The 25248-nt window shown below is 51.2% G+C and overlaps 1 protein-coding gene across 1 annotated transcript in view; it reads left to right on the forward strand.

The window, feature by feature from the left end:
• LOC140197180 (uncharacterized) overlaps window positions 1–6553 on the forward strand; it is an 80861-nt gene extending 74308 nt beyond the window's left edge. The window contains exon 10 of the mRNA XM_072257093.1: window positions 5308–6553. Within this exon, the coding sequence (XP_072113194.1) occupies window positions 5308–5339 (32 nt within the window). The 3' untranslated portion in view covers window positions 5340–6553. The remainder of the gene's footprint in view (window positions 1–5307) is intronic.
• Window positions 6554–25248: the final 18695 nt, after the last annotated feature.

The following is a 25248-nucleotide window of genomic DNA, read 5'->3' on the forward strand; positions in this document are numbered from 1 at the left end:
TCCTGTTCGTCAGGGAGGCCTGGCCAATCTCCGATTCAGATTCATGTATCTATCACACATACATTGAAACATACAGTGAGATGTGTCATTTGCGTCAACAGCCAACACAACACGAGGATGTGCCGGGGGCAGCCCACAAGTGTCACCACACATTCCGGCGCCAACATCGTACACCCACAATGTACAGCAGAACAACACAAACAACAACAGAACAACAACCATGAAAAAAAACAAGCCCAGCAAACAACCCCTTTCCTCCCTCTCACCACCCCCCCCAACACACACACACACACCGTCAGGCTTCCAACCCGGGACAGGCCACCTCCCAGCCTTCAGCTGCCAGTCGACTCACAGACATCAGGTCTTGGATTCTAGACATGCGAACCCTGGGCCTCAACATCTGGGCTGGCCAACTTCAGTCTTCAAACTTCAGTCTTCATCCTTCAGCCTTCAGTCTTCAGCCTTTAGCCAATAGACAATAGGTGCAGGAGTAGGCCATTCGGCCCTTCGAGCCAGCACCGCCATTCACTGTGATCATGGCTGATCATCCACAATCAGTTCCCCGTTCCTGCCTTCTCCCCATATCCCTTGACTCCGCTATCATAACGAGCTCTATCTAACTCTTTCTTGAAAGCATCCAGAGAATTGGCCTCCACTGACTTCTGAGGCATAGCATTCCACAGATCCACAACTCTCTGGGTGAAAAAGGTTTTCCTCAGCTCCGTTCTAAATGGCCTACCCCTTATTCGCAAATTGTGACCTCTGGTTCTGGACTCCCCTAACATCGGGAACATGTTTCCTGCCTCTAGCACGTCCAATCCCTAAATAATCTTATATGTTTCAATCAGATCCCCTCTCATCCTTCTAAATTCCATTGTATACAAGCCCAGTCGCTCCAATCTCTCCACATATGACAGTCCCGCCATCATGAATAACCTCATGAACCTACACTGCACTCCCTCAATAACAAGAATGTCCTTCCTCAAATTTGGAGACCAAAACTGTACACAATACTCCAGGTGTGGTCTCACCAGGGCCCTGTACAACTGCAGAAGGACCTCTTTGCTCCTATACTCAATTCCCCTTGTTAAGAAGGCCAACATGCCATTAGCTTTCTTCACTGCCTGCTGTACCTGCGTGCTTACTTTCAGCGACTGATGAAAAAGGACACCTAGATCTCATTGTACTTCCCCTTTTCCTAACTTGGCACCATTCAGATAGTAATCTGCCTTCCTGTTCTTGCCACCAAAGTGGATAACCTCACATTTATCCACATTAAACTGCATCTGCCATGCATCTGCCCACTCACCCAACCTGTCCAAGTCATCCTGCATTATCACAACATCCTCTGCACATTTCACACTGCCACCCAGCTTTGTGTCATCTGCAAATTTGCTAATGTTACTTTTAATCCCTTCATCTAAACCATTAATGTATATTGTAAATAGCTGCGGTCCCAGCACCAAGCCTTGTGGTACCCTACTAGTCACTGCCTGCCATTTTGAAAGGGACCCGTTAATCCCTACTCTTTGTTTCCTGTCTGCCAACCAATTTTCTATCCATGTCAATACCCTACCCCCAATACCATGTGCTCTAATTTTGCCCACTAATCTCCTATGTGGGATGTTATCAAAGGCTTTCTGAAAGTCCAGGTACACTACATCCACTGGCTCTCCCTTGTCCATTTTCGTAGTTACATCCTCAAAAAATTTCAGAAGATTAGTCAAGCATGATTTCCCCTTCATAAATCTATGCTGAGTCGGACCGATCCTGTTACTGCTATCCAAATGTGCCACTATTTCATCTTTTATAATTGACTCCAGCATCTTCCCCACCACTGATGTCAAGCTAACTGGTCTATAATTGCCTGTTTTCTCTCTCCCTCCTTTCTTAAAAAGTGGGATAACATTAGCTACCCTCCAGTCCTCAGGAACTGATCCTGAATATCCAGAACATTGGAAAATGATTACCAATGTGTCCATGATTTCTAGAGCCACCTCCTTAAGTACCCTGGGGTGCAGACCATCAGGCCCTGGGGATTTATCAGCCTTCAGTCCCATCAGTCTATCCAACACCATTTTCTGCCTAATGTGAATCTCCTTCAGTTCCTCCGTTACCCTAGGTCCTCCGGCCACTATTACATCTGGGAGATTGTTTGTGTCTTCCCTAGTGAAGACAGATGCAAAGTACCTGTTCAACTCGTCTGCCATTTCCTTGTTCCCCATAATAAGTTCACCTGTTTCTGTCTTCAAGGGCCCAACTTTGGCCTTAACTAATTTTTTCCTCTTCACACACTTAAAGAGGCTTTTACTATCCACCTTTATATTCTTGGCTAGCTTACCTCATCTTTTCTCCCCGTATTGCCTTTTTAGTTATCCTCTGTTGCTCCTTAAAAGTCTCCCAAACTCTGGCTTCCCACTCATCCTTGCTATGTAATATTTCCGCTCTTTTATTTTTATACTGTCCTTGACTTCCCTTGTCATCTACGGTCGCCCCTTACTCCCCTTAGAATCTTTCTTCCTCTTTGGAATGAACTGACCCTGCACCTTCTGTATTATTCCCAGAAATACCTGCCATTGTTGTTCCACTGTCATCCCTGCTAGGGTATCTTTCCAGTCAACTTTGGCCAGCTCCTCCCTCATGGCTCCATAGTCCCCTTTGTTCAACTGTAATACTGACACTTCTGACTTTCCTTCTCCCTCTCAAATTGTAGATTAAAACTTATCATATTACGGTCACTACCTCCTAACGGCTCCTTTACCTTGAGTTCCCTTATCAAATCCAGTTCATTACACAACACTAAATCCAGAATTGCCTTCTCTCTGGTAGGTTCCAGTACGAGCTGCTCTAAGAATCCATCTTGGAGGCACTCCACAAACTCCCTTTCTTGGGGTCCATTACCAACCTAATTTTCTCAGTCTACCTGCATGTTGAAATTCCCCATAACAACTGTAGCATTACCTTTGCGACATGCCAATTTTAACTCTTGATTCAACTTGCACCCTATATCCAGGCTACTGTTTGGGGGCCTGTAGATAACTCCCATTAGGGTCTTTTTGCCCTTACAATTTCTCAGTCCTATCCATACTGACTCTACATCTCCTGATTCTATGTCCCCCCTTGCAAGGATCTAAATTTCATTCCTCACCAACAGAGCCACCCCACCCCCTCTGCCCACCTGTCTGTCCTTTCGATAGAACGTATACCCTTGAATATTCATTTCCCAGCCCTGGTCCTCTTGCAGCCATGTCTCTGTTATTCCTACAACATCATACTTGCCAATTTCCAACTGAGCCTCAAGCTCATCCACTTTATTTCTTATACTCCGTGCATTCATATATAATACTTTTAATCCATTACTCCCCTCACCTTTCACATCGATTCCTATTGCACTTAGCCATACTCTCCGATCCCTTCCTGAGCTTTCTGCCCCGTTAATTCTGTTGCCTTTCTTAACTTTCCTTATTCTCACTTTCCCTTTATCTCCATCCTTATGTTTCCAGTTCGTCCCCTCCTCCCGCTACTTAGTTTAAACATACCTGTGTAGCAGTGACAAACCTGCTTGCCAGAATGCTGGTGCCCTGTCTGTTAAGGTGCAACCCGTCCCTTTTGTACAATTCATCCTTACCCCAAAACATACCCCAGTGGTCCAAGAATATAAATCCTTGCTTCCCGCACCAGCTCCTCAGCCACACATTCAGATCCATTATCTCCCTGTTCCTGCCCTCACCAGCATGAGGAACTGGAAGCAAACTGGAGATAACCACCCTGAAGGTCCTGCTTTTCAGTCTTCTTCCGAGTTCTCTGAAGTCACGCTGTAGAATGTCCTTCCTCCTCTTCCCGACGTCATTTGTGCCGACATACACCACCACTTCCGGCTGTTCACCTTCACCCTTGAGGATGCCCTGCAATCAGTCTGTGACATCCTGGATCCTGGCACCAGGGAGGCAACACACCATCCTTAAATCTCGGCTGTTGCCGCAGAAACCCCTGTCTGTACCTCTCACTATGGAGTCCCCTACTACCACAGCTCTGCCTGACGTCTGTCTCCTCGACTCGCAGACCTGTCTGCCTCTCAGACTGGCTCTGTCTTCTGTCCCAACAGCTCCCAAGAGGGTGAACCTGTTTTCAAGAGGCACATCCCCCGTGGTCTCCCGTACTCCAAGCATCCATCCCTTCCTCATTGTCACCCCCCCTTCTCCCTTCTGGTGTCTTTGGTGTAATGATGTTGCTGTAGGTCCTGTCCAGAGAAGTCTCGTTTTCCCGGATGAATCTGAGGTCATCCAGTTGCTTCTCGAGTGCCCCAACACGGTCCTTCAGGAGCTGAACCTGGACATACATTTCACATTTGTAGCAGCCAGTGGCACCATCAGTGTCCCTGACCTCACACATCATGCAAGCACCACACTGAATCAGTTTACCTGTCATTTCTTCACCACTTCTCACCCTCTCCAACTGTGGCGTAGTCTCCTCCCTCAGCCTCCTAGCCCACTCAAGGCCCTTCCCTCGACAAGGCCGCTCCCCTACAGCAAACCTTGCTGATATTGGCTGATAAATTGACTAATTCGTTTCACTTGCCACACCTTTGCTGACCTTGAAGGTAGCCTTCCATATCAGCTCCAGTACTCACAGCGACTACAATGTATGGGAGCAGAATTAGGCCATTTGGCCCATCGAGTCTTCACCCCCACTTCAGCACGGCTGGTACAATTTTTACTCTCAGCCTCAATCTCCTGCCTTCCACCACCCCCCACTCCTCTGTATCCCTTCACACCCTGACCAATCAAAAATCTATCATCCTCTGCCTTGAGACACCCTGAGCTGCAGGCCTCTAACTCTGGAATCGCAGCAACCTCCAAACCGGAGGTTGACTGGGGAGGGGAGGGCTGGGTCACTGGTCATCGTGGGGAACAGGTCATCGCTGTTCCCCACGTTCTCACTGGAACCACTTCACTTTCAAACACTCTGAACTCATGTTCTCAATATCATTTATTTTTTATTTGCACCCTTTGTCTTCCTCTGGATATCGGATGTTTGATTGTCTCTATGTTGAATTGTTAATAAATTCCAGAGTATTTATTTTTTCTCTGTAAATGCACGCAGGAAAGTGAGAATCTGGGATATGAGTTAAGGAAGTGTGTGGTAACAGAAACATTCTTTGATAATAAATTCACCTGGGCTTGGACTTTGTCACAGTGACCCTCGTCCTGATGGTGTCATCGTCCTGTCTCCCTGGATGCTCCTGGGTCTGGTGTCGGGGTAAGCTCCCCTCGCTGTCTGCACTAATGTCTGATTTTTGTGTTCCAGAGGTGATCTACGCAGCGGTGGTGAAGAAATAGTAATCAGCAAGGAGGACTGAACCCGGGGAGGAGGCTGCACCATTTCCATCCCCGGTCCAGGAGAGACAGCACTCACTACTGACTCCTCCTGACATGTCTATGCTTCTGCAATACAATGTGTTCTGGTTAACTGAGTCATTGGTTAATCGGGCTAGCCGCTTATTGGGACGACTCTTAAAAAACAAAAACTATTTGAGAAAATAGCCGGGATTCCCTTCGTTTAACTGGGACAGTCTGCTACTGAATTGTGACAGGAGCCTGTCACTGGACAATTTTAATCTTGGCACTGAGTAATGGAACTGATCAGGGGTTTGTCTTCCACCATCAGGCCTTGAAACTGCCACCTCCAGTGCTGGCGTTCTCCACTCTCATCTTCGCTAGACATCCCAGGAAATCACAAAAGCACCAGATCATTTAGTTGTCTCAAAGGTACATTCTCAAGGGAAAATTGCAGGCTGCGATCGATCACTGTTCAGAAGTTTGTCCAGAAGGATATCAAAGTGCTTAAAGGTTAATTTAATTTCAGAATGAATACCGTATACAACCTGAAAATCTTACTCTTCACAGACATCCATGACACAGGAAACTATATGGAATGAATGAGAGAAACATTGAAGCCCTGAATCTACCCCCCTCCTCACCCTCCCCACACAAGCAGCACCAAAACCATCGACCACCATCCCCCCCACAACTTGTGCCAGGAGAAGTACCGACCTCCCACCCCCACCATGCAAGCAACAGCAGAAGCCCCTCAAAGAGACCTCGATCCAGAGTCCATCAAATCTGCAGTCCGTAACCCAGCACATTGGTGTCTCAGACAGGCTCTCTCTCCTCGCGAGGGGGAGAGAGATTGCTCCTGCAACAATGGGAGTGGAGACTAACAGCTCACCGTTCTGATTCTACAATCTTCCACATTGCTTCTCCAAGCAGCACCTCCCTCCACCCCGTCTCGAGGACTGACAGGTTTTCATCCTCATCGAGAGAGAGAGAGAGAGATGTCTACAACGTGTCAGATTGGTCACTAATGCCATCGTGCCACTGAACAAGATAATTTTAATTACAGTCAATCAGAACACAGCAGCTTACACTGGATGAATTCCTCGGTCAATAACTATTAGGAATTAACACACAGTTTTATGGTATTGTAGTACTGTTGACAGTGTTCTAATTTGTTCTCTATTTCATTTAAATACATCATTTCTTACTCAGGTTGTCTTTTTTATATCTTTTTAACTATTTCTGTGAATCTTCGGCTGATTGGAACAACTGCTTCTTTGGGCTGAAATGTGCTGGTCCTGATGTGCCCATTAACTGGAGTCACTGTGTTATTGGAACTTAATGACCCCGACACCCGTACTGCTGAGGAGCCAGGCTGAGTGTTGCATTGAGCTGTGAGGGCACTGATGCCAAGTCTCCGGGTCACTGCGGAAGACATGAAGCATAAAGCAGACTTGGTATGAGGCATCTCCCCGAGGTCTTTAGAGCCAGAGAGTTGCTCATTCAACGTTAAAAACAAGAAAAAAGCATGTAAACACCAAATAATCTGCAGATGCTGGGGTCAAACAGCACTCACAACATGCTGGAGGAACTCAGCAGGTCGGGCAGCATCCATGGAAACAATCAGTCGACGTTTCGGACCGGAACCCTTCGTCAGGACTGTAGGGGGAAGGGGCAGAGGCCCTATAAAGAAAGTGGGGGGAGGGTGGGAAGGAGAAGGCTGGTAGGTTCCAGGTGAAAAACCAGTAAGAGGAAAGATAAAGGGATAAAATGACACCATTCAGGGCCCCAAACAGTCCTTCCAGGTGAGGCAACGCTTCACTAATGAGTCTGTTGGGGTCATCTATTGCATCCAGTGCTCCCGGTGCGGCCTCCTCTACATCGGTGAAACCCGACGCAGATTGGGGGACTGCTTCGTCGAGCACCTCCGCTCCATCCGTCACAACAGACAGGATCTCCCAGTAGCCACCCACTTCACCTCTGCTTCCCACTCCCATTCGGATATGTCCATACATGGCCTCCTCTACTGCCATGATGAGGCTAAACTGAGGTTGGAGGAGCAACACCTCATATACCGTCTAGGTCGTCTCCAGCCCCTTGGTACGAACATAGAATTCTCCAACTTCCCGTAATTCCCTCCCCCTCCCTTCCCCCATCCATATGTCACTCTGCTCCTCCCCCAGCTGCCTATCACCTCCCTCATGGTTCCGCCTCCTTCTACTACCCATTGTGTTTTCCCCTATTCCTTCTTCACCTTTCCTGCCTATCATCTCCCTGCTTCCCCTACCTATCCCTTTGTCTTTCCCCTTACTGGTTTTTCACCTGGAACCTACCAGCCTTCTCCTTCCCACCCTCCCCCCACCTTCTTTATAGGGCCTCGGCCCCTTTCCTCTACAGCCCTGAGAAAGGGTTCCGGCCCGAAACATCGACCGATCTTTTCCACGGGGGTGAAGTAAGAAGCTGGGAGATGATAGGTGAATCCAGGTGGGTGGGGGATGGGGTGAAGTAAGAAGCTGGGAGATGATAGGTGAATCCAGGTGGGTGGGGGAAGGGGTGAAGTAAGAAGCTGGAAGATGATAGGTGAATCCAGGTGGGTGGGGAAAGGGGTGAATAAGAAGCTGGAAGATGATAGGTGAATCCAGGTGGGTGGGGGAGAGGGTGAAGTAAGAAGCTGGGAGATGATAGGTGAATCCAGGTGGGTGGGGGAAGGGGTGAAGTAAGAAACTGGAAGATGGTAGGTGAATCCAGGTGGGTGGGGGAAGGGGTGAAGTAAGAAGCTGAAAGATGATAGGTGAATCCAGGTGGGTGGGGGATGGGGTGAAGTAAGAAGCTGGGAGATGATAGGTGAATCCAGGTGGGTGGGGGACGGGGTGAAGTAAGAAGCTGGGAGATGATAGGTGAATCCAGGTGGGTGGGGGAAGGGGTGAAGTAAGAAGCTGGGAGATGATAGGTGAATCCAGGTGGGGAGGAAGGAATCTGACAGGAGAGGAGAGTGGATCATAGGAGACAGGGAAGGATTATAGCTTGGTGAAGAGAAGAGGTAAGAGACCAGAGAGGGGGATAGCAGAAGAAGGAATGGGGAGAGAAAATTATCTGAAGGAGAAAGCAATATCTGGGAGATCACCTAGATGGTATATGAGATGTTGCTGCTCCACCCTGAGAGTGGGCTCCATGACAAGAGAGGAGGCAACTGTCAGGTGATGGTTGTCTCCAACAAGAGAAAGTCCAAGCAGAACCAACTACTGATTAGGGGTATCATCATCACCAGATCTCGGGATAGTGGGCAAGGGAATGGCAGATGGAATTTAACAAGGGGATGGTGATTCGGGACGTTTTTATTCCGTGTCAGATCGGGGGGAGAAAGTGTTGGTGTTGGTTTACTATTGTCACATGCACCAAGATACAGTGAAAAGCTTCCCTTTCTCACTCTTCATACAGATCAGGTCATGACAGTGCATTGAGGTAGAACAAGGTAAAACAGTAACAATGCAGAAAGTATAAAAGCTACTGGGTGAAGGGGCGGGGAGTTGACACAGTAGTACAGTGGTTAGCATAGCACTATTACAGTTAACTCTGGGTTCAGTTGAGAGGCTGTCTGCTAGGAGTTCTCCCCATTAGTGTGTTTTGTAGCTAACATCAAACCAATTGAAAGGAAAACAAGAGAGCCAGGAATACAAGTCTAACTTTAACTCTAACTCCTCCTGTCCCATGATCCTCTCGTATCCCCTTTGCCAATCACCTGTCCAGCTCTTGGCTCTATCCCTCCCCCTCCTGTCTTCTCCTATCATTTTGGATCTCCTCCTCCCCCTCCCACTTTCAAATCTCTTACTCACTCTTCCTTCAGTTAGTCCTGATGGAGGGTCTCGGCCTGAAATGTCGACTGTACCTCTTCCTAGAGATGCTGCCTGGCCTGCTGCGTTCACCAGCAACTTTGATGTGTGTTTCTTGAATTTCCAGCATCTGCAGAATTCCTGTTGTCTAACTTTCAGTTTTCACTTTAAGCGAGGTGCACGCGGTGTGGTGCCGTGATGACGTATGCCATTCACATACTTTTACATAATGATTTTACGTAATGAATTATTTAAATAACAAAGGATGCTTAATCAAACAATACATTTACAATGTTACTGAAACATTAAATACACAATACTTGTGACCTTGTGTGCTTCCTTGGGTGCTCTGGTTTCCTCCCACATTCCGAAGATTTACGGGTCGGTAGGTTAATCAGTCACGTGGGTGTAACTGGGCCGCCTGGGCTTGCAGGGCGGGAGGGGCCTGTTACCATGCTGTATCTCGAAATAAATTTTATAAAGTGATATCATCCCCATTGTAAGAGAGGTCTGTTCAAGAGTTTGATAACAGAGGGCTGTCGTTGAGCTGGTGGTACATGCTTTCAGACTTTTCCATTTTCTTCTTGATGGGTGAGGGGAGAATAGGGAATGGCCAGGGTGGGTGGCATCTTTGATTATTGGCTGCTTTACTGAGGTAGCAGGGAGTGTGAATGGAGTCAAATGAGGGGAGGCTGATTTGCATCATGGACTGGGCTGTCCACAACTCTCTACAACGCCTGCAGTCAATTAGAATATGAGGAACACAAGGGATAAGAGGCCATTCAGCTCATCAGGTCTGCTCTGTCGCTCCACTGACAGCATGGACAATCATTTTCCCTCGGTGATACTTTCCTGCACTAACTCCATCTCTCATACGCTACAACATCGACAATCTATCAAACCCACTCAAAGTGCAGGAGGGACTCGGCAGGTCAGGTGAGAGGGAAGATGGTTTGGCATGGTGGGATCAGCATGGTAGGTTCGGCACGGTGGGGTCGGCACGGTAGGGTTGGCACGGTGGGGTTGGCACAGTAGGGTTGGCATGGTGGGATCAGCATGGTAGGGTCGGCACAGTAGTGTAGTGTTTTGCAGATTGCTATTACAACACAGCAATCATGGTTCAATTCCCACCACATCTGTACGTTCCCCTTGTGGGTTTCCTCCGGCTGTTTCAGTTTCCTCCCGTTCGGGTTAGTCAGGGAATTGGTCACGTGGTGCAATTGGGGGCGTGGTCTCGTTGGGCCAGAAGGGCCTGTTATCGAGCTGTCTCTCTGAATAACAAACTAACACGATTCTCTTGTGTCTATCAATCCCTGTCTTTCACACACCGAGTGGCTGGGCCTCCAAACCTCTCGGGTAGTCACTCTCCTCTGGGTGAAGACATTTTGTCTCCTCGTTCAGTAAGAGGTGTGGGAATTGTGTATAAAATTATTCCCAGCCGCCAACTCTCCAACTCAGCACAATCCCACGCACACGGGAGAAAGTGGCAGGATGATCCGGGAATGAAAGGGTTGATGACTCTGAGCCTGTACTGGCTGGACAGTTTAGAAGAATGAGGAGGGGATCTCATTGAAACCTATCGGCCGAGGCAGAGTGAGTGTAGGGAGGATGCTTCCTATCGTGGGGGAGTCTACAACCAGAGAGCACAGCTTCGGAATAGATGGACGTCCACTTGGAGCAGAGATGAGAAGGAATTCCTTTAGCCGGAGGATGGTGAATCTGTGGAATTCATTGTCCCAGATGGCTGTGGAGGTCAAGTCATTGGACATATTTAATGCAGAGATTGATAGGTTTTTAATTGGTAAGAAGATAAATGGCTTTGGGGAGAAGGCATATGGGGGGTTGGGGTTTGCGAGTTTTTGTTCCTTTTTCTTCTTGTGCAAGGGGGATTGATGTCTTTCTATCAACTACTTCTATCATTTTCTATATTTTACAGCTATCTGAAGAAGACAATTCTCAGAGTTGTATTCTGCCCACATACTTTGATAATAAAATAAACCTTTGAACCTTTGCATGGGGTTCAGAGGGACAATAAATTAGCCATACATCAATAGGACAGCAGAGGGCAGCATCGAGACATGGGAAATTGCAGAGGGAGTTTCACTCTGTGTCTGACCCAGGGAGTGCGTGATGGGACAGTGTAGAGGGAGCTTCACTCTGTGTCTGACCCTGGGAGTGTGTGATCTGACAGTGTAGAGGGAGCTTCACTCTGTGTCTGACATTATTTTAATCCAAAATTCTTTATTCCAAATATCGGTGCTATACAATACATACAAAACAGTGGCTAACACAATTACTTCACTGCAAATAAACAATACATATTAAACCAAAGTATAACCATCTCTATCAATGATGACAATTACCCCCCGCGGAGCCCATCGGTCCCGGAACGCCTCTATGGTCGCCGTGGACTGCGTGTGTTCTTTTCAATATTCACTCGAGCACGAACATACCCCCTAAACATAGCCAGGCAGTCTGCCCGGGGAGATCCTCCCGCCAACCGTTTCCAGGAGCCACGGATGGCTATTTTCGCCAGCCCCAGGAGCAAGTTGACAAGGACATCCTCATCCCTCTGTGCCCCCTCCTTACTGGATGACCATATATAAATAGGGTGGGGCTAAAATGCAACCAGAAGGCGAGAAGCAGCCCACGCAAATACGCAAAAAGGGGCCGCAGCCTCGTACATTCCATGTACATATGGTACACGGTCTCCTCCAGCCCGCAGAAGTGACACGCGGCTGGGAGATCCGTGTACAAACTAAAGAACTTATTGCAGGTACCGCTCTATGCGGCACCCTCCAGCCGAGATCCCTAAGGTGCATGGGAAGAACCCCCTCGTAAAGGGACTTCCATTGGGACCCCCCCCCCCTCACATCCAGGTGGAAAGACCGACCGACGTAACGTGTCGGGACGGTGGACAAGGGCAAGGAAGTGGAGGGTGTGGAACAGCAGCCCATAAAGGTACCTCCTGCTTGCATCCCTGAATGGGAATGTAGGTGTCGAGGAGAGGCGGCTCAAGTTGTGTGGACTCGTCTCCCGGATAAGATTGCGGGGCCTGGACCCGACAAGCAGCTCAGACTGAGTCGATCCACACACCCGAACCGCACCGACATCCGTTGGGGTAGGGCAAGGGTCGGCCAGGACTCCACCCTCTGCCAGAGGAGAGGATTCCCGGCCTGAGGCAACCATGTTCCAGACTCTCAATAGGTCCTGATAGAAGTCGGGCAGACTCCGCAAAGCAGCACGGCTGACGCCGGCCGATGGTAGCTGCATATCGTCGTGAAGACAGCAGCCCCTCCGGAGGAAGAAAGTCGCCAACACGTGCCACCTGGGAGGGTGCTCGGCGTACAGGAATCTCTGCAGAGTCCTGAGGCGGAGAGCCGCCAGTCGTGTACGTACACACACCAGCGACTATCCGCCCTCTCCCATTGCGAGACACAAGACCGCTGCGGAGACCCAGGCTTTCCTGTTGCCCAGAAGAAGTCCACTAGCTTCCTCTGCATTCTCGCAAAAAAAAGGGACAGGAGCGGCCAAGGTACCACAACATGGAGGCCACCAGCTGGTTTATGACCACCACCCTGCCTCGATAGGAAAGCACCCTGAGAAGGCCTGGCCAGCGCCCCAGCCGGGCCATGACCTTTGTCTCCAGGTCCTGCCAGTTCGCCAGCCAGGCCTCCCCAAAAGGACTCAGGTAGACTCCCAGATAGAGAAGACGTCTGGTGCTCCACTCAAAAGCTCTCACCTCCTCCGGCAGGGAGTCCACCTGCCACTGGCCTACTAAGAGTCCGGAACATTTCGCCCAGTTGATCCCAGCGGAGGATGCCCCCGAGAAAACATCTTGCCACTCGTGCATCCTCCGCAGGTCACAGGGGTCTGTCATCATGAGGAGTACATCATCGGTGTTGGCCGAGAGGACTACCTCTATGTCTGGTTCACGCAGAGCCAGACCTGTCAGCCTTCGCCGAAGAAGGTTGAGGAATGGCTCGACACAGATCGCATACAATTGACCAGACATGGGGCACCCTTGACGTACTCCTCTTCTGAAGGGAATGGGTGCTGTCAGTGATCCGTTAATCTTAACTAGGCACTCTGCGGCAGAGTATAGGAGCCGAACTCGGGCCACAAAGTGTGGTCCGAGCCCAAAAGCCTGCAGAGTACCCACCAGGAAACTGTGGTCTACCCGGTCAGACACCTTCTCCTGGTCAAGAGAAAGAAACGCTGCCGGGGACACAGTCTTCTGGAGCAGGTGGATCAGGTCCCGTACTAGGTGGACATTGTCCTGGATGGAGCGGCCCGGGACTGTGTAAGATTGGTCAGGATGAATCACCTGTCCAATTACCGAACCCAGACGGTTGGCCATTGCCCGGGCGAAGATCTTGTAGTCCGCGCACAAGAGGGAGACTGGCCTCCAGTTCTTTAGCAGGCGGAGGTCTCCCTTCTTGGGCAGTAGGACCACAACAGCTCTCCGCCATGAGAGGGGCACTTCCCTGGCGGCGAGGCTCTCCCCTAGGACAAGGCTGTAATCATCCCTCAGGACATCCCAAAAAGCCTGATGAAACTCCACACTCAGTCCATGTAAGTCAGGGGACTTGCCCCTCCGGAGTTGCCGAAGGGCAGTAGACAACTCCTCCCGACTCAGGGGGAGCGTCCAAACGCACTGCGTCCTCTGGGCTTACCTCAGGCAAATCTCTCCGGACCTCATTGCACGCCTCTGCCTTTGACGGATCCGGCGAGAATAAGGACCGATAGAATGAACGGACCTCGTTGTTAATTCCGTCAGGGTCCGTGATGGAGGAGCCATCGGCAGCCAGCAACCCCTCTAGCTGCTTTTGAACCCCCCGCCACTTCTCCAACGAGTAGAAGGGTGAGCCACGGTCCAAATCCTGCAGCATTTGGATCCGTGACCTCACGTACGCACCTCGGGACTGCTGGAGCTGCAGATTCCTTAGTGAGTCCTTCTTCTCCTGGTATTCCTGCCGTAGCTGTTGGTCTCCAGCGGTCGGACCAAGAATACTCCAGGTCAAGCAATGCTCTCTCAAGCCGCTCAATCTCAGAGCCCTGCCGCTTTGTCGACCCCCTAATGTACTCCCGACATAAAAACCGGATGTGGGCAAAGCCCACATCCCACCACAGCCGTAGGGAGCAGAACCCTCTCCGTCTCTCCCTCCAGGTGACCCAGAACGCTCGGAACGAATCCCGGAATCGGCTGTCCTCCAGCATCCGGTTGTTAAAATGCCAATACCCGGATCCCACCCGAGAGTGCAGAGGAGTAAATTCCATCCACACAAGGTGATGATCCGAGCACGACTCTGGCCGCATGGAGGACGCCGACACGTGGGAGACATTAGCCCGAGAGATTTACAGGCGGTCTATCTGGGAACCTCCCTCTCTAGATCTTCTCGAGAAGGCGCTAGAGTCGGGGTGAAGATTGCGCCAGCTCTCCACCAAGTCAAAGGAGCCGACTAGCTCCTTTAACTTTTTTGCCGATGCTAGGTCGCGTTGGAGGCCCGAGTGGTCCTCCGCCTCGAGGGTACAGTTGAATTCTTCCCCGAGGATGACGCAGTCTCCAGGATCGATGGAACTCAGCAGAGTGGACAGCTGACAGAATAGGCGCGTCTGCATCACACCGCGCCTCGGAGCATACACATTGATAAAATGCGCAGGTAACACCATCCAGGCGCACAGCCAGGTGGCGCAGACGGCCGGGCAACTCCAGTCTGTATTATCTCCCCTCAGAACAAACCTTGTCCGTCCGTTCTCTCCTCAGAGCAAATTCAGTCAGTCTGATTGTCTATTGTCTATTGTCAATCAGTCTGTGAGCAGGGGGAGTGGGACAAATAGTCTATGAGCAGGGAGAGTGGGATCCTTTATGATGTTACTGGGCCTTTTCTGGCCAATTGTTGAGGTGGTAAGGATTGCCACTTGGCCTGAGTGTGGATCAGTCAAGGGGAAGAACAGCCTACAAAAAGTTTTAAAATTTTAAAGAATGGGCCTTCCCTTCCTCCACCATCAATTCTGCTCTCAAACGCGTCTCTCCCATTTCACGCATATCTGTTCTCACCCCATCCTCCCGCCACCAAACTAGGAACTGGTTCCCCTTGTCCTCACCCTACCACCCCACCAGCCTCCGGGTCCAACATATTATTCTCCATAACTTCCTCCACCTCCAATAGGATCCCACCAATAAACGCATCTTTCCCTCCCCACCTCTCTCTGCTTTCCGCAGGGATCGCTCCCTACGCAACTCCCTTGTCCATTTGTCCCCCCATCCCTTCCCACTGATTTCCCTCCTGCCTTGAAAGCGGAACAAGTGCTACACATGCCCTTACACTTCCTACCTCACCACCATTCAGGGCCCCAGACAATCCTTCCAGGTGAGGCGACACTTCACCTGTGAGTCGGCTGGGGTGATATACTGTGTCCGGTGCTCCCGATGTGGCCTTCTATATATTGGCGAGACCCGACGCAGACTGGGAGACCGCTTTGCTGAACATCTACGCTCTGTCCGCCAGAGAAAGCAGGATCTCCCAGTGGCCACACATTTTAATGCCACATCCCATTCCCATTCTGATATGTCTATTCACGGCCTCCTCTGCTGTAAAGATGAAGCCACACTCAGATTGGAGGAACAACACCTTATATTCCGTCTGGGTAGCCTCCAACCTGATGGCATGAACATCGACTTCTCTAACTTCCGCTAATGCCCCTCCTCCCCTTCTTACCCCATCTCTTATTTTATTTATTTATTCATTTATTATTTCCCCCTTTTTTCTCTCTCTCTTTCCCTCTCACAATCACTCCTTGCCTGCGTTCCATCTTCCTCTAGTGCTCCCCTCCCCCTTTCTTTCTCCTGTGCCTGCAGCTTTGTTCCCTTTTGCCAATCAACTTCCCAGCTCTTAGCATCATCCCTCCCCCTCCTGTCTTCTCCTATCATTGCAAATCTCCCCCTCCTCCTCCTCCCTCTTTCAAATGTCTTACTATCTCTTCTTTCAGTTAGTCCTGACGAAGCGTCTCGGCCCGAAGCGTCAACTGTACCTCTTCCTATAGATGCTGCCTGGCCTGTTCTGTTCTACCAGCATTTTGTGGGTGTTGCCAGAAAATTTTTGAATGCAGCTTTCAAGAAGAGAAAAAAACCCATCAGGCTATGCATGATCCCTTTAAATTCAAATTAAAGGGAAAGGGACAAGCCTGATGCAAAGCACCTTCTGTGAATCACATTAAGTGCGGATTGCCTTTGTCAGGCTGTGAGGAAAGACTAGGCCTCACTGGGAGAGGGGTAAGGAAAACACAAAGACCCCAGCCACGTCCTGTCCTGAAGCCAGGTCATGTCCTTGCCTGGTTCAGGGGTCCGATCCCGAGGAAAGACCCAGGTTCTGGGTCCTTGTCCAGTCTCGGGCTCGGAGTCCAAGCCTAGTCTCTTCGTCCATGGTTCCTAGTCCTGGTCCCGCTTTCCCTAGCCCAACTCTGCGTTCTTGTCCCTGCTCCTTGCGTGAATCCTGTCACGTCCCTACTCTGGTCAAGTCCTGTTCCTTGTATTTCAGTGTTTGTGTCTCGCATTTGGGTTTGTTCCCAGCACCCGCTTGTGTCAAGACAAACCAGCCAACCATGGATCCAGCGACACAGACACTGGAGATGAACTTTCGCCATCCAGGATTCCCTAGTGCCGAAACCTCCCACCCACCCGTCCGAGTTGTCCTTAGTCCTGGAGAACCTCTTCAGTCTCCTGGAGGCTCCCGTAGAAGTGGGGGGGCGGGTACTGTCATGGTCCGGTCCGTGAAGTCCGCATTCCGGTTCACGGTCCGGTCCGTGGACTCAGGACTCCGGGTCTTCCAGCTGTGCCTTGTTTGAGTTAATCATTGGCACCTGATTCCCATCTTTGGGCTTGCAATATAAATTGCTTTGGGATTGAGTGTGGGCTGCTGGTTTGTCTTGTCAGTCCCCCTTAGTATAACCTGCCGATGAAGCCACTTGTGATCTCTAGGCCTGGTTGGAGGACCACTGCTTCGTGGAGCCTTGTTGCCACTGATTGGAGTGGTCTTTGCGGTATGGATTCGGCTGGCAGCCACTCCGAGCTAGGTAGGGATCCGGCTGTTTCCGTAGCCAGCCGAGGTTGGAGCAGAGATGGAACTATCTGTTGATATGTGGTGTTTGTCTCTTGTCCTTGCCTCTGTGGGGTAAACCAGGATGTTTGCCGTTGCCCTGCGGGGTGGGTCATGTCTTATCTTGTCCTCGCCTCTGTGGGGTAAGTCTGGCCGTTCTCCCGTTACCTGACGGAGAGACCTGTCCCAGCTTGGGTGTGGAGATGAAGTTGAGTCCCGGCCTGTCTTAGGATAAGTCCCGGCTCTATGTCTATGTTCTGTCCTGTCTCATATTAGTGTCGTGTTAAAGATGAGTCCCGGCTTGTCGAAGGATAAGTCCTGGCTCTATGTTGATGCTTAGTTCCCAGTCTGTCTCTGAGCTCCAAGAACCCAAGCCTCGAGGATCCCGCAGCCAAGCTCAACACCCAAGCCACAAGCCATGTCATATCCTTGCCTGGTTCTGGGGTCCGAGCCCGAGGCAAGACCCAGGGTCTGGGTCCTTGTCCAGTCTCGGGCTCGGAGTCCAAGCCTAGTCTCCTAGTCCATGGTTCTTAGTTCTGGTCCCGCTTTCCCTAGCCCAACTCTGCGTTTTCGTCCCTGCTCCTTGTCTGTATCCTGTCACGTCCTTACTCCAGTCAAGTCCTGTTCCTTGTACTTCAGTGTCTGTGTCTCGCATTTGGGTCCGTTCCCAGCACCCCCTTGTGACATAGTCCACTTCGGGCACCAGTGCCCCAGGTACCTCTGCCCCTGGTACTGCGCCTGCCCCTGCCCATAATTTTGCCCGGACCCCTCACTCTGCCCCTATCTCTGTACCTACTCCTACGGTTGTTTCGGTCCTTGCTCCTACCCCTGTGTTTCAGGCGGGGGACGGGGTGGAGCCTGTGCGGGGCAAGAAAGCAAAGAAAAAGTCCAAACGCTCTAAGAATTCGGCCCCCGAGACCGCAGAGCTCAAGCCTATTTTCCCTGAAGTGGAGCGGGAGGCTCGGGGAGGTGCGCAGGTGGACGGGGCGATGGAAGCGGAGAGTACCGCCCCATCGGTGAATCCGGCACCTGCGTGCTCTTCCGGCGTGAAGAGGAGAAGGGAATGTTCCCACAAGAGGGCAGGGAATGTACATACGTTTGTAGATGCGGGGGAGTCACAGGAAGGTGTGGGAATCCGGGCGGAGGTTGGTCCCTGATGCAGCACCAGTCCGGTGGTGGATGGTGTGGTTGTGCAGAAAGCTAGTGCGAGCCCTGTTTGCACAACTAAGACAGACCTGGAGCCCTCCACCCAGGACTCAGTAGTAGGCGCCTCCCTGGAGGCAAGTGTACTGCATAATCTGAGAGGGGAGGAGACCAAGCTCTCTCTCTCTCAGCATCAGGCTGCCGGTGAATCCCGCCGTGGACCAGAGGCGCTGGGGGCCCCCTTCGTGCCTGTCTCCTAGGGAGGGTGGTATGCTCTGCATGCCGACCCCATCGGCTGGTGGCCTGCAGGGAGTCCCTGGAGATCCCTCCATTGTAACTGTGGATGGGACCGATGCGACGGTGGAGCGGGCAGGTGCGAGTGGGGTGCCCGCTTCTATTGGAACACGGGGAGGAAGATGGGGGATCAATTTGCAGTGAGGGGTTGGAGGGAGACTCCTTTGATAGTGAGACATTGGAATCCTCACCCCTCCTGAGAAATCCCCATTGATGCTGGTGGAGGAAATTAGGGAGTTCATTCTTAACCCTGAGGGTGCAAAGCATCGGCCTAAACTAGCCTCGCTTCGCTGGTCTAGCATGCCGAGGCTGGTGAAGTCCCTGCGAGTCATCCTCAGACAGAAGAGGAATGCGGTGGTGGGGAATGACAGGCGGCAGCTGAAATCTTTCCTGGATGACCTGGTAAGGGAAATCAGAGCGAGAAGCAGCCTCGCTCCTTCGGGAGATGGTGGGTCACAGGGTAGCGATGGTACCAGTCGGGCCCGGAAAACAAAAACTATTCTTAGTTTTCTTCGGGATAGTGTGGTTGAGGGCGCTGCCGCTCTCAGCGGGAAGGGTGCTGGTGCCGGGGCCTAGTGTGCTCCCGACATGAAACTTACCATAGCTACTCTAAATGTAAACGGTAGCAGGGACCCTCTCCAGATATAACAATCTCTCAGTCCTCCGGGATGGGCGGTGTGCGGTGAGTTTCCTGCAGGAAACCCATACCATCCCGAGGGACGAGTCCGCTTGGCTCCTGGAGTGGCGGGGCGGGGTCTACGAGCCACCTCAGCTCCAACTCTAGCGGGGTGGCGATCCTGTTGGCCGCGACCTTCCAGCCAGAAACCGTAAGAGTCCAAGACGTTGTGCCCGGCCGTCTGCTCCATCTGGCTGTGCGCCTGGATGGTGTTACCTGTGCATTTTATCAATGTGTACGCTCCGAGGCGCGGGGTGATGCAGACGCACCTATTCTGTCAGCTGTCCACTCTGCTGAGCTCCATCGATCCTGGGGACTGCGTCATCCTCGGGGGAGACTTCAACTGTACCCTCGAGGCGGAGGACCGCTCGGGCCTCCAACGCGACCCAACGTCGGCTCCTTTGACTTGGTGGACAACTGCCGGAATCTTCGCCCCGACTCTAGCGCCTTCTCGAAAAGATCTAGAGAGGGAGGTTCCCGGATAGACCGCCTGTATATCTCTCGGGCTTGCGTCTCCCGTGTGTCGGCGGCCTCCATCCGGCCAGTGTCGTGCTCGGATCATCACCTTGTGTGGATGGAATTTATTCCTCTGCACCCTCGGGTGGGATCCGGGTATTGGCATTTTAACAACCGGCTGTTGGAGGACAGCCGATTCCGGGATTCGTTCCGAGCGTTCTGGGTCACCTGGAGGGAGAGACGGAGAGAGTTTTGCTCCCTACGGCTGTGGTGGGATGTGGGCTTTGGCCACATCCGGTTTTTATGTCGGGAGTACACTAGGGGATCGGCAAAGAGGCAGGGCTCTGAGATTGAGCGGCTTGAGAGAGCATTGCTTGACCTGGAGTCCCGTCTTGGTCCGACCGCTGGAGACCAACAGCTACGGCAGGAATACCAGGAGAAGAAGGACTCACTAAGGAATCTGCAGCTCCAGCAGTCCCGAGGTGCGTACGTGAGGTCACGGATCCAAATGCTGCAGGATTTGGACCGTGGCTCACCCTTCTACTCGTTGGAGAAGTGGCGGGGGGTTCAAAAGCAGCTAGAGGGGTTGCTGGCTGCCGATGGCTCCTCCATCACGGACCCTGACGGAATTAACAACGAGGTCCGTTCATTCTATCGGTCCTTATTCTCGCCGGATCCGTCAAATGCAGAGGCGTGCAATGAGGTCCGGAGAGATTTGCCTGAAGTACGCCCAGAGGACGCAATGCGTCTGGACGCTCCCCTGACTCGGGAGGAGTTGTCTACTGCCCTTCGGCAACTCCTGAGGGGCAAGTCCCCTGGCTTGGATGGACTGAGTGTGGTGTTTTATCCGGCTTTTTGGGATGTCCTGAGGGATGATTACAGCCTTGTCCTAGGGGAGAGACTCACCACCGGGGAAATGCCCCTCTCATGGCGGAGAGCTGTTGTAGTCCTACTGCCCAAGAAGGGAGACCTCCGCCTGCTAAAGAACTGGAGGCCGGTCTCCCTCTTGTGCACGGACTACAAGATCTTCGCCCGGGCAATGGCCAACCGTCTGGGTTCGGTAATTGGACAGGTGGTCCATCCTGACCAATCTTACACAGTCCCGGGCCGCTCCATCCAGGACAATGTCCACCTAATGCGGGATTTGATTCACCTTCAAAGGGAGACTGGGTCCCAGGCAGCGTTTCTTTCTCTTGACCAGGAGAAGTCTTTTGACCGGGTAGACCGCAGTTTCCTGGTGGGCACTCTGCAGACCTTTGGGCTCGGACCACACTCTGTGGCCCGAGTTCGGCTCCTATACTCTGCCGCAGAGTGCCTAGTTAAGATTAATGGATCACTGATAGCACCCATTACCTTCAGAAGAGGAGTGCGTCAAGGGTGCCCCATGTCTGGTAAATTGTATGCGATCTGTGTCGAGCTATTCCTCAGCCGCCTTCAGCGAAACTTACAGGTCTGGTTCTGCGTGAACCGGACATGGAGGTCGTCCTCTCGGCCTACACCGATGATGTACTCATGATGACAGACCCCAATTATCTGCGGAGGATGCGCGAGTGCCAAGATGTTTTCTCGGCAGCATCCTCCGCCAGGATCAACTGGGCGAAATGTTCCGGACTCTTAGTAGACCAGTGGAAGGTGACTCCCTGCCGGAGGAGATGAGAGGTTTTGAGGGGGCACCAGACGTCTTCTCTGTCTGAGAGTCTACCTGCGTCCTTCTGGGGAGGCCAGGCTGGCGAACTGGCAGGACCTGGAGACAAAAGTCATGGCCCAGCTGGGGCGTTTGCCAGGCTTTCTCAGGGTGCTTTCCTATCGAGGCAGGGTGGTGGTCGTAAACCAGCTGGTGGCCTCCATGTTGTGGTACCGGATGGTCACCTCGGCCCCTCCTGCCCTTTTGTTGCGAGAATGCAGAGGAAATTAGTGGGCTTCTGAGGTAACAGCGGTTTTGAGTCTCCTAGCGGGAGAGGGCGGATAGTCGCTGGTGTGTGTACGTACGCGACTGGCGGCTCTCTGCCTCAGGACTCTGCAGAGATTCCTGTGCGCCGAGCACCGTCCCGGGTGGCACGTGTTGGCGACTTTCTTCCTCTGGAGGGGCTGTTGTCTTCACGACGATATGCAGCTACCATCGGCCGGCGTCAGGACCTACTGAGAGTCTGGGACATGGTTGCCTCAGGCCGGGAATCCCCTCCTCTGGCAGAGGGCGGAGTCCTGGCCGACCCTTGCCCTACCCCAACGGATGTCGGTGCGGTTCGGCTGTGTGGATCGACTCAGTCTGAGCTGCTTGTCGGGCCCAGGCCCCGCAATCTTACCCGGGAGACGAGTCCACACAACTTGAGCCGTCTTTCATTGACAGCCACAATCCCATTCAGGGATGCAGGTAAGAGGTATCTGTATGGGCTGCTGTTCCACACCCTCCACTTCGTTGCCCTTATCCACCGTCCCGACATGCCATGGCAGTCGGTCTTTCCACCTGGAGGTGAGGGGGGTCCCCAGTGGAAGTCCCTTTACGAGGGTGTTCTTCCCATGCACCTTGGGGATCTCGGCTGGAGGGTGCTGCACAAAGCGGTGCCCTGCAATAAGTTCTTTAGTTTGTACACGGATCTCCCAGCCGCGTGTCACTTCTGCAGGCTGGAGGAGACCGTGTACCATATGAACATGGAGGGTGTGAGGCTGCAACCCCTTTTTGCGTATTTGCGTGGGCTGCTTCTCGCCTTCTGGTTGCATTTTAGCCCCACCCTATTTATATATGGTCATCCAGTAAGGAGGGGGCACAGAGGGATGAGGATGTCCTTGTCAACTTGCTCCTGGGGCTGGCGAAAACAGCCATTCGTGGCTCCTGGAAACGGGTGACGGGAGGATCTCCCCGGGCAGACTGCCTGGCTATGTTTAGGGGGTATGTTCGTGCTCGGGTGAATATTGAAAAGGAACATGCGCAGTCCACGGCGACCTTAGAGGCGTTCCGGGAACGTTGGGCTCCGCGGTGGGTAATTGTCATCATTGAATGAGACGGTAATATTTTCGTTTAATGTGTATTGTTTATTTGTAGTGAAATAATTGTGTTAGTCGCTGTTTTTATATATTGTATAGCACCGATATTTGTAATAATTTTGTGAAACAAAAGGTCAGACACAGCGTGAAGCTCCCTCTACACTGTCCCATCACACACTCCCAGGGTCAGACACGGAGTGAAACTGCCTCTGCAATTTCCTTTGTCTCAGTGCTGCCGTCTGCTGTCCTATTGATGTATGGCTAATTTATTGTCCCTCTGAACCCCATGCAAAGGTTCAAGGGTTTATGTTATTATAGAAACATAGAAAATAGGTGCAGGAGTAGGCTATTCGGCCCTTCGAGCCTGCACCGCCATTCAGTATGATCATGGCTGATCATCCAACTCAGAACCCTGTACCTGCCTTCCCTCCATACCCCCTGATCCCTTTAGCCACAAGGGCCATATCTCACTCCCTCTTAAATATAGCCAATGAACTGGCCTCAACTGTGTCCTGTGGCAGGGAATTCCACAGATTCACCACTGTCTGTGTGAAGAAGTTTTTCCTAATCTCGGACCTAAAAGGCTTCCCCTTTATCCTTAAACTATGACCCCTCGTTCTGGACTTCCCCAACATCGGGAACAATCTTCCTGCATCTATCCTGTCCATTCCCTTTAGGATTTTATACGTTTCAATAAGATCCCCCCCTCAATCTTCTAAATTCCAGCGAGTATATGGGCAGAATACAACTCTGAGAATTGTCTTCTCCAGATAGACATAAGATACAGAAAACCATAGAAGTACTTGATAGAAAGACATCAATCCCCCTGCACAAGAAGAAAAAGAAACAAGAACTTGCAAACCCCAACGCCCCCCCATATGCCCTCTCCCCAAAACCGTTTATCTTACCAATTAAAAACCTATCAATCTCTGCATTAAATATGTCCAATGATTTGACCTCCACAGCCATCTGGGACAATGAATTCCACAGATTCACCATCCTCTGGCTAAAGGAATTCCTTCCCATCTCTGCTCCAAGTGGACGTCCATCTATTCCGAAGCTGTGCTCTCTGGTTGTAGACTCTCCCACGATAGGAAACATCCCCCCTACACTCACTCTGCCTCGGCCAATAGGTTTCAATGAGATCCCCCCTCTTTCTTCTAAACTGTCCAGCCAGTACAGGCCCAGAGCCATCAACCCTTTCATTCCCGGATCATCCTGCCACTTTCTCCTGTGTGCATGGAATTGTGCTGAGTTGGAGAGTTGGCAGCTGGGAATGATTCTGTACACAATTCCCACATCTCTTACTGAACGAGAAGTCAAAATGTCTTCACCCAGAGGGGAGTGACTACCCGAGAGGTTTGGAGACCCAGCCACTCGGGGTGTGTGTGAAAGACAGGGAGTGATAGACACAAGAGAATCATGTTATTTTGTTATTCAGAGAGACAGCTCGATAACAGGCCCTTCTGGCCCAACGTGACCAATTACGCCACGTGACCAATTACGCCACGTGACCAATTACGCCACGTGACCAATTACGCCACGTGACCAATTACGCCACGTGACCAATTACGCCACGTGACCAATTACGCCACGTGACCAATTACGCCACGTGACCAATTGCCCTATGAACCCGAAGGGGAGGAAACTGAAACAGCCAGAGGAAACCCACAAGGGGAACGTACAGACTGTGGTGGGAATTGAACCATGATTGCTGGTGTTGTAATAGTGATCTGCAAAACATGACCCGACCGTGCTGAGCTGACCGTGCCAGCCCTACGGTGCCATACCAGCCTACAGATGCTGGAAATCCAGAGGAACACAAAATGCTGGAGGAACTCAGCAGGTCGGGCAGCATCTATGGAAATGAATAAACAGTTGAATTCTCAGGACTGGAAAGGAAGGGGGACAAAGCCAGAGTAAGGAGGTGGGGAGAAGGAAAGGTTATAGGTGAGAACAGGGACCCACCTTCCCTCTCACCTGACCTGCTGAGTCCCTGGCTCCTCAGCAGTACGGGTGTTGGGGTCATTAAGTTCCAATAACACAGTGACTCCAGTTAATGGGCACATCAGGACCAGCACATTTCAGCCCAAAGAAGCAGCTGTCCCAATCAGCTGAAGATTCATGGAAATAGTTAGAGATATAAGTGTACGTACCCCGTGATAGGAATAAAGAACCAGCAAAAATAGAAAACACTTTGGAGTCCAGTATTGCTATTAACTAATAATATTTATTAGTAACTATGCAGTACAGTAATATAAATGTAGATAAATCAAACAGGTTAGCAATGATTATATATGTAAGTAAATCAGTAAATGTGGAAATATATGTGAAAAACCAAACTTCTTTTAGGGGTAAAAAGATAGTCTTATGATGATGAGTAAAGTTCAGTTCATGGTATTGAGTTGAGTAGCGATATATAGAGAGAGGGA

The sequence above is a fragment of the Mobula birostris genome, chromosome 5 (assembly GCF_030028105.1).
Source record: "Mobula birostris isolate sMobBir1 chromosome 5, sMobBir1.hap1, whole genome shotgun sequence".
In the NCBI taxonomy this organism is placed as follows: domain Eukaryota; kingdom Metazoa; phylum Chordata; class Chondrichthyes; order Myliobatiformes; family Myliobatidae; genus Mobula; species Mobula birostris.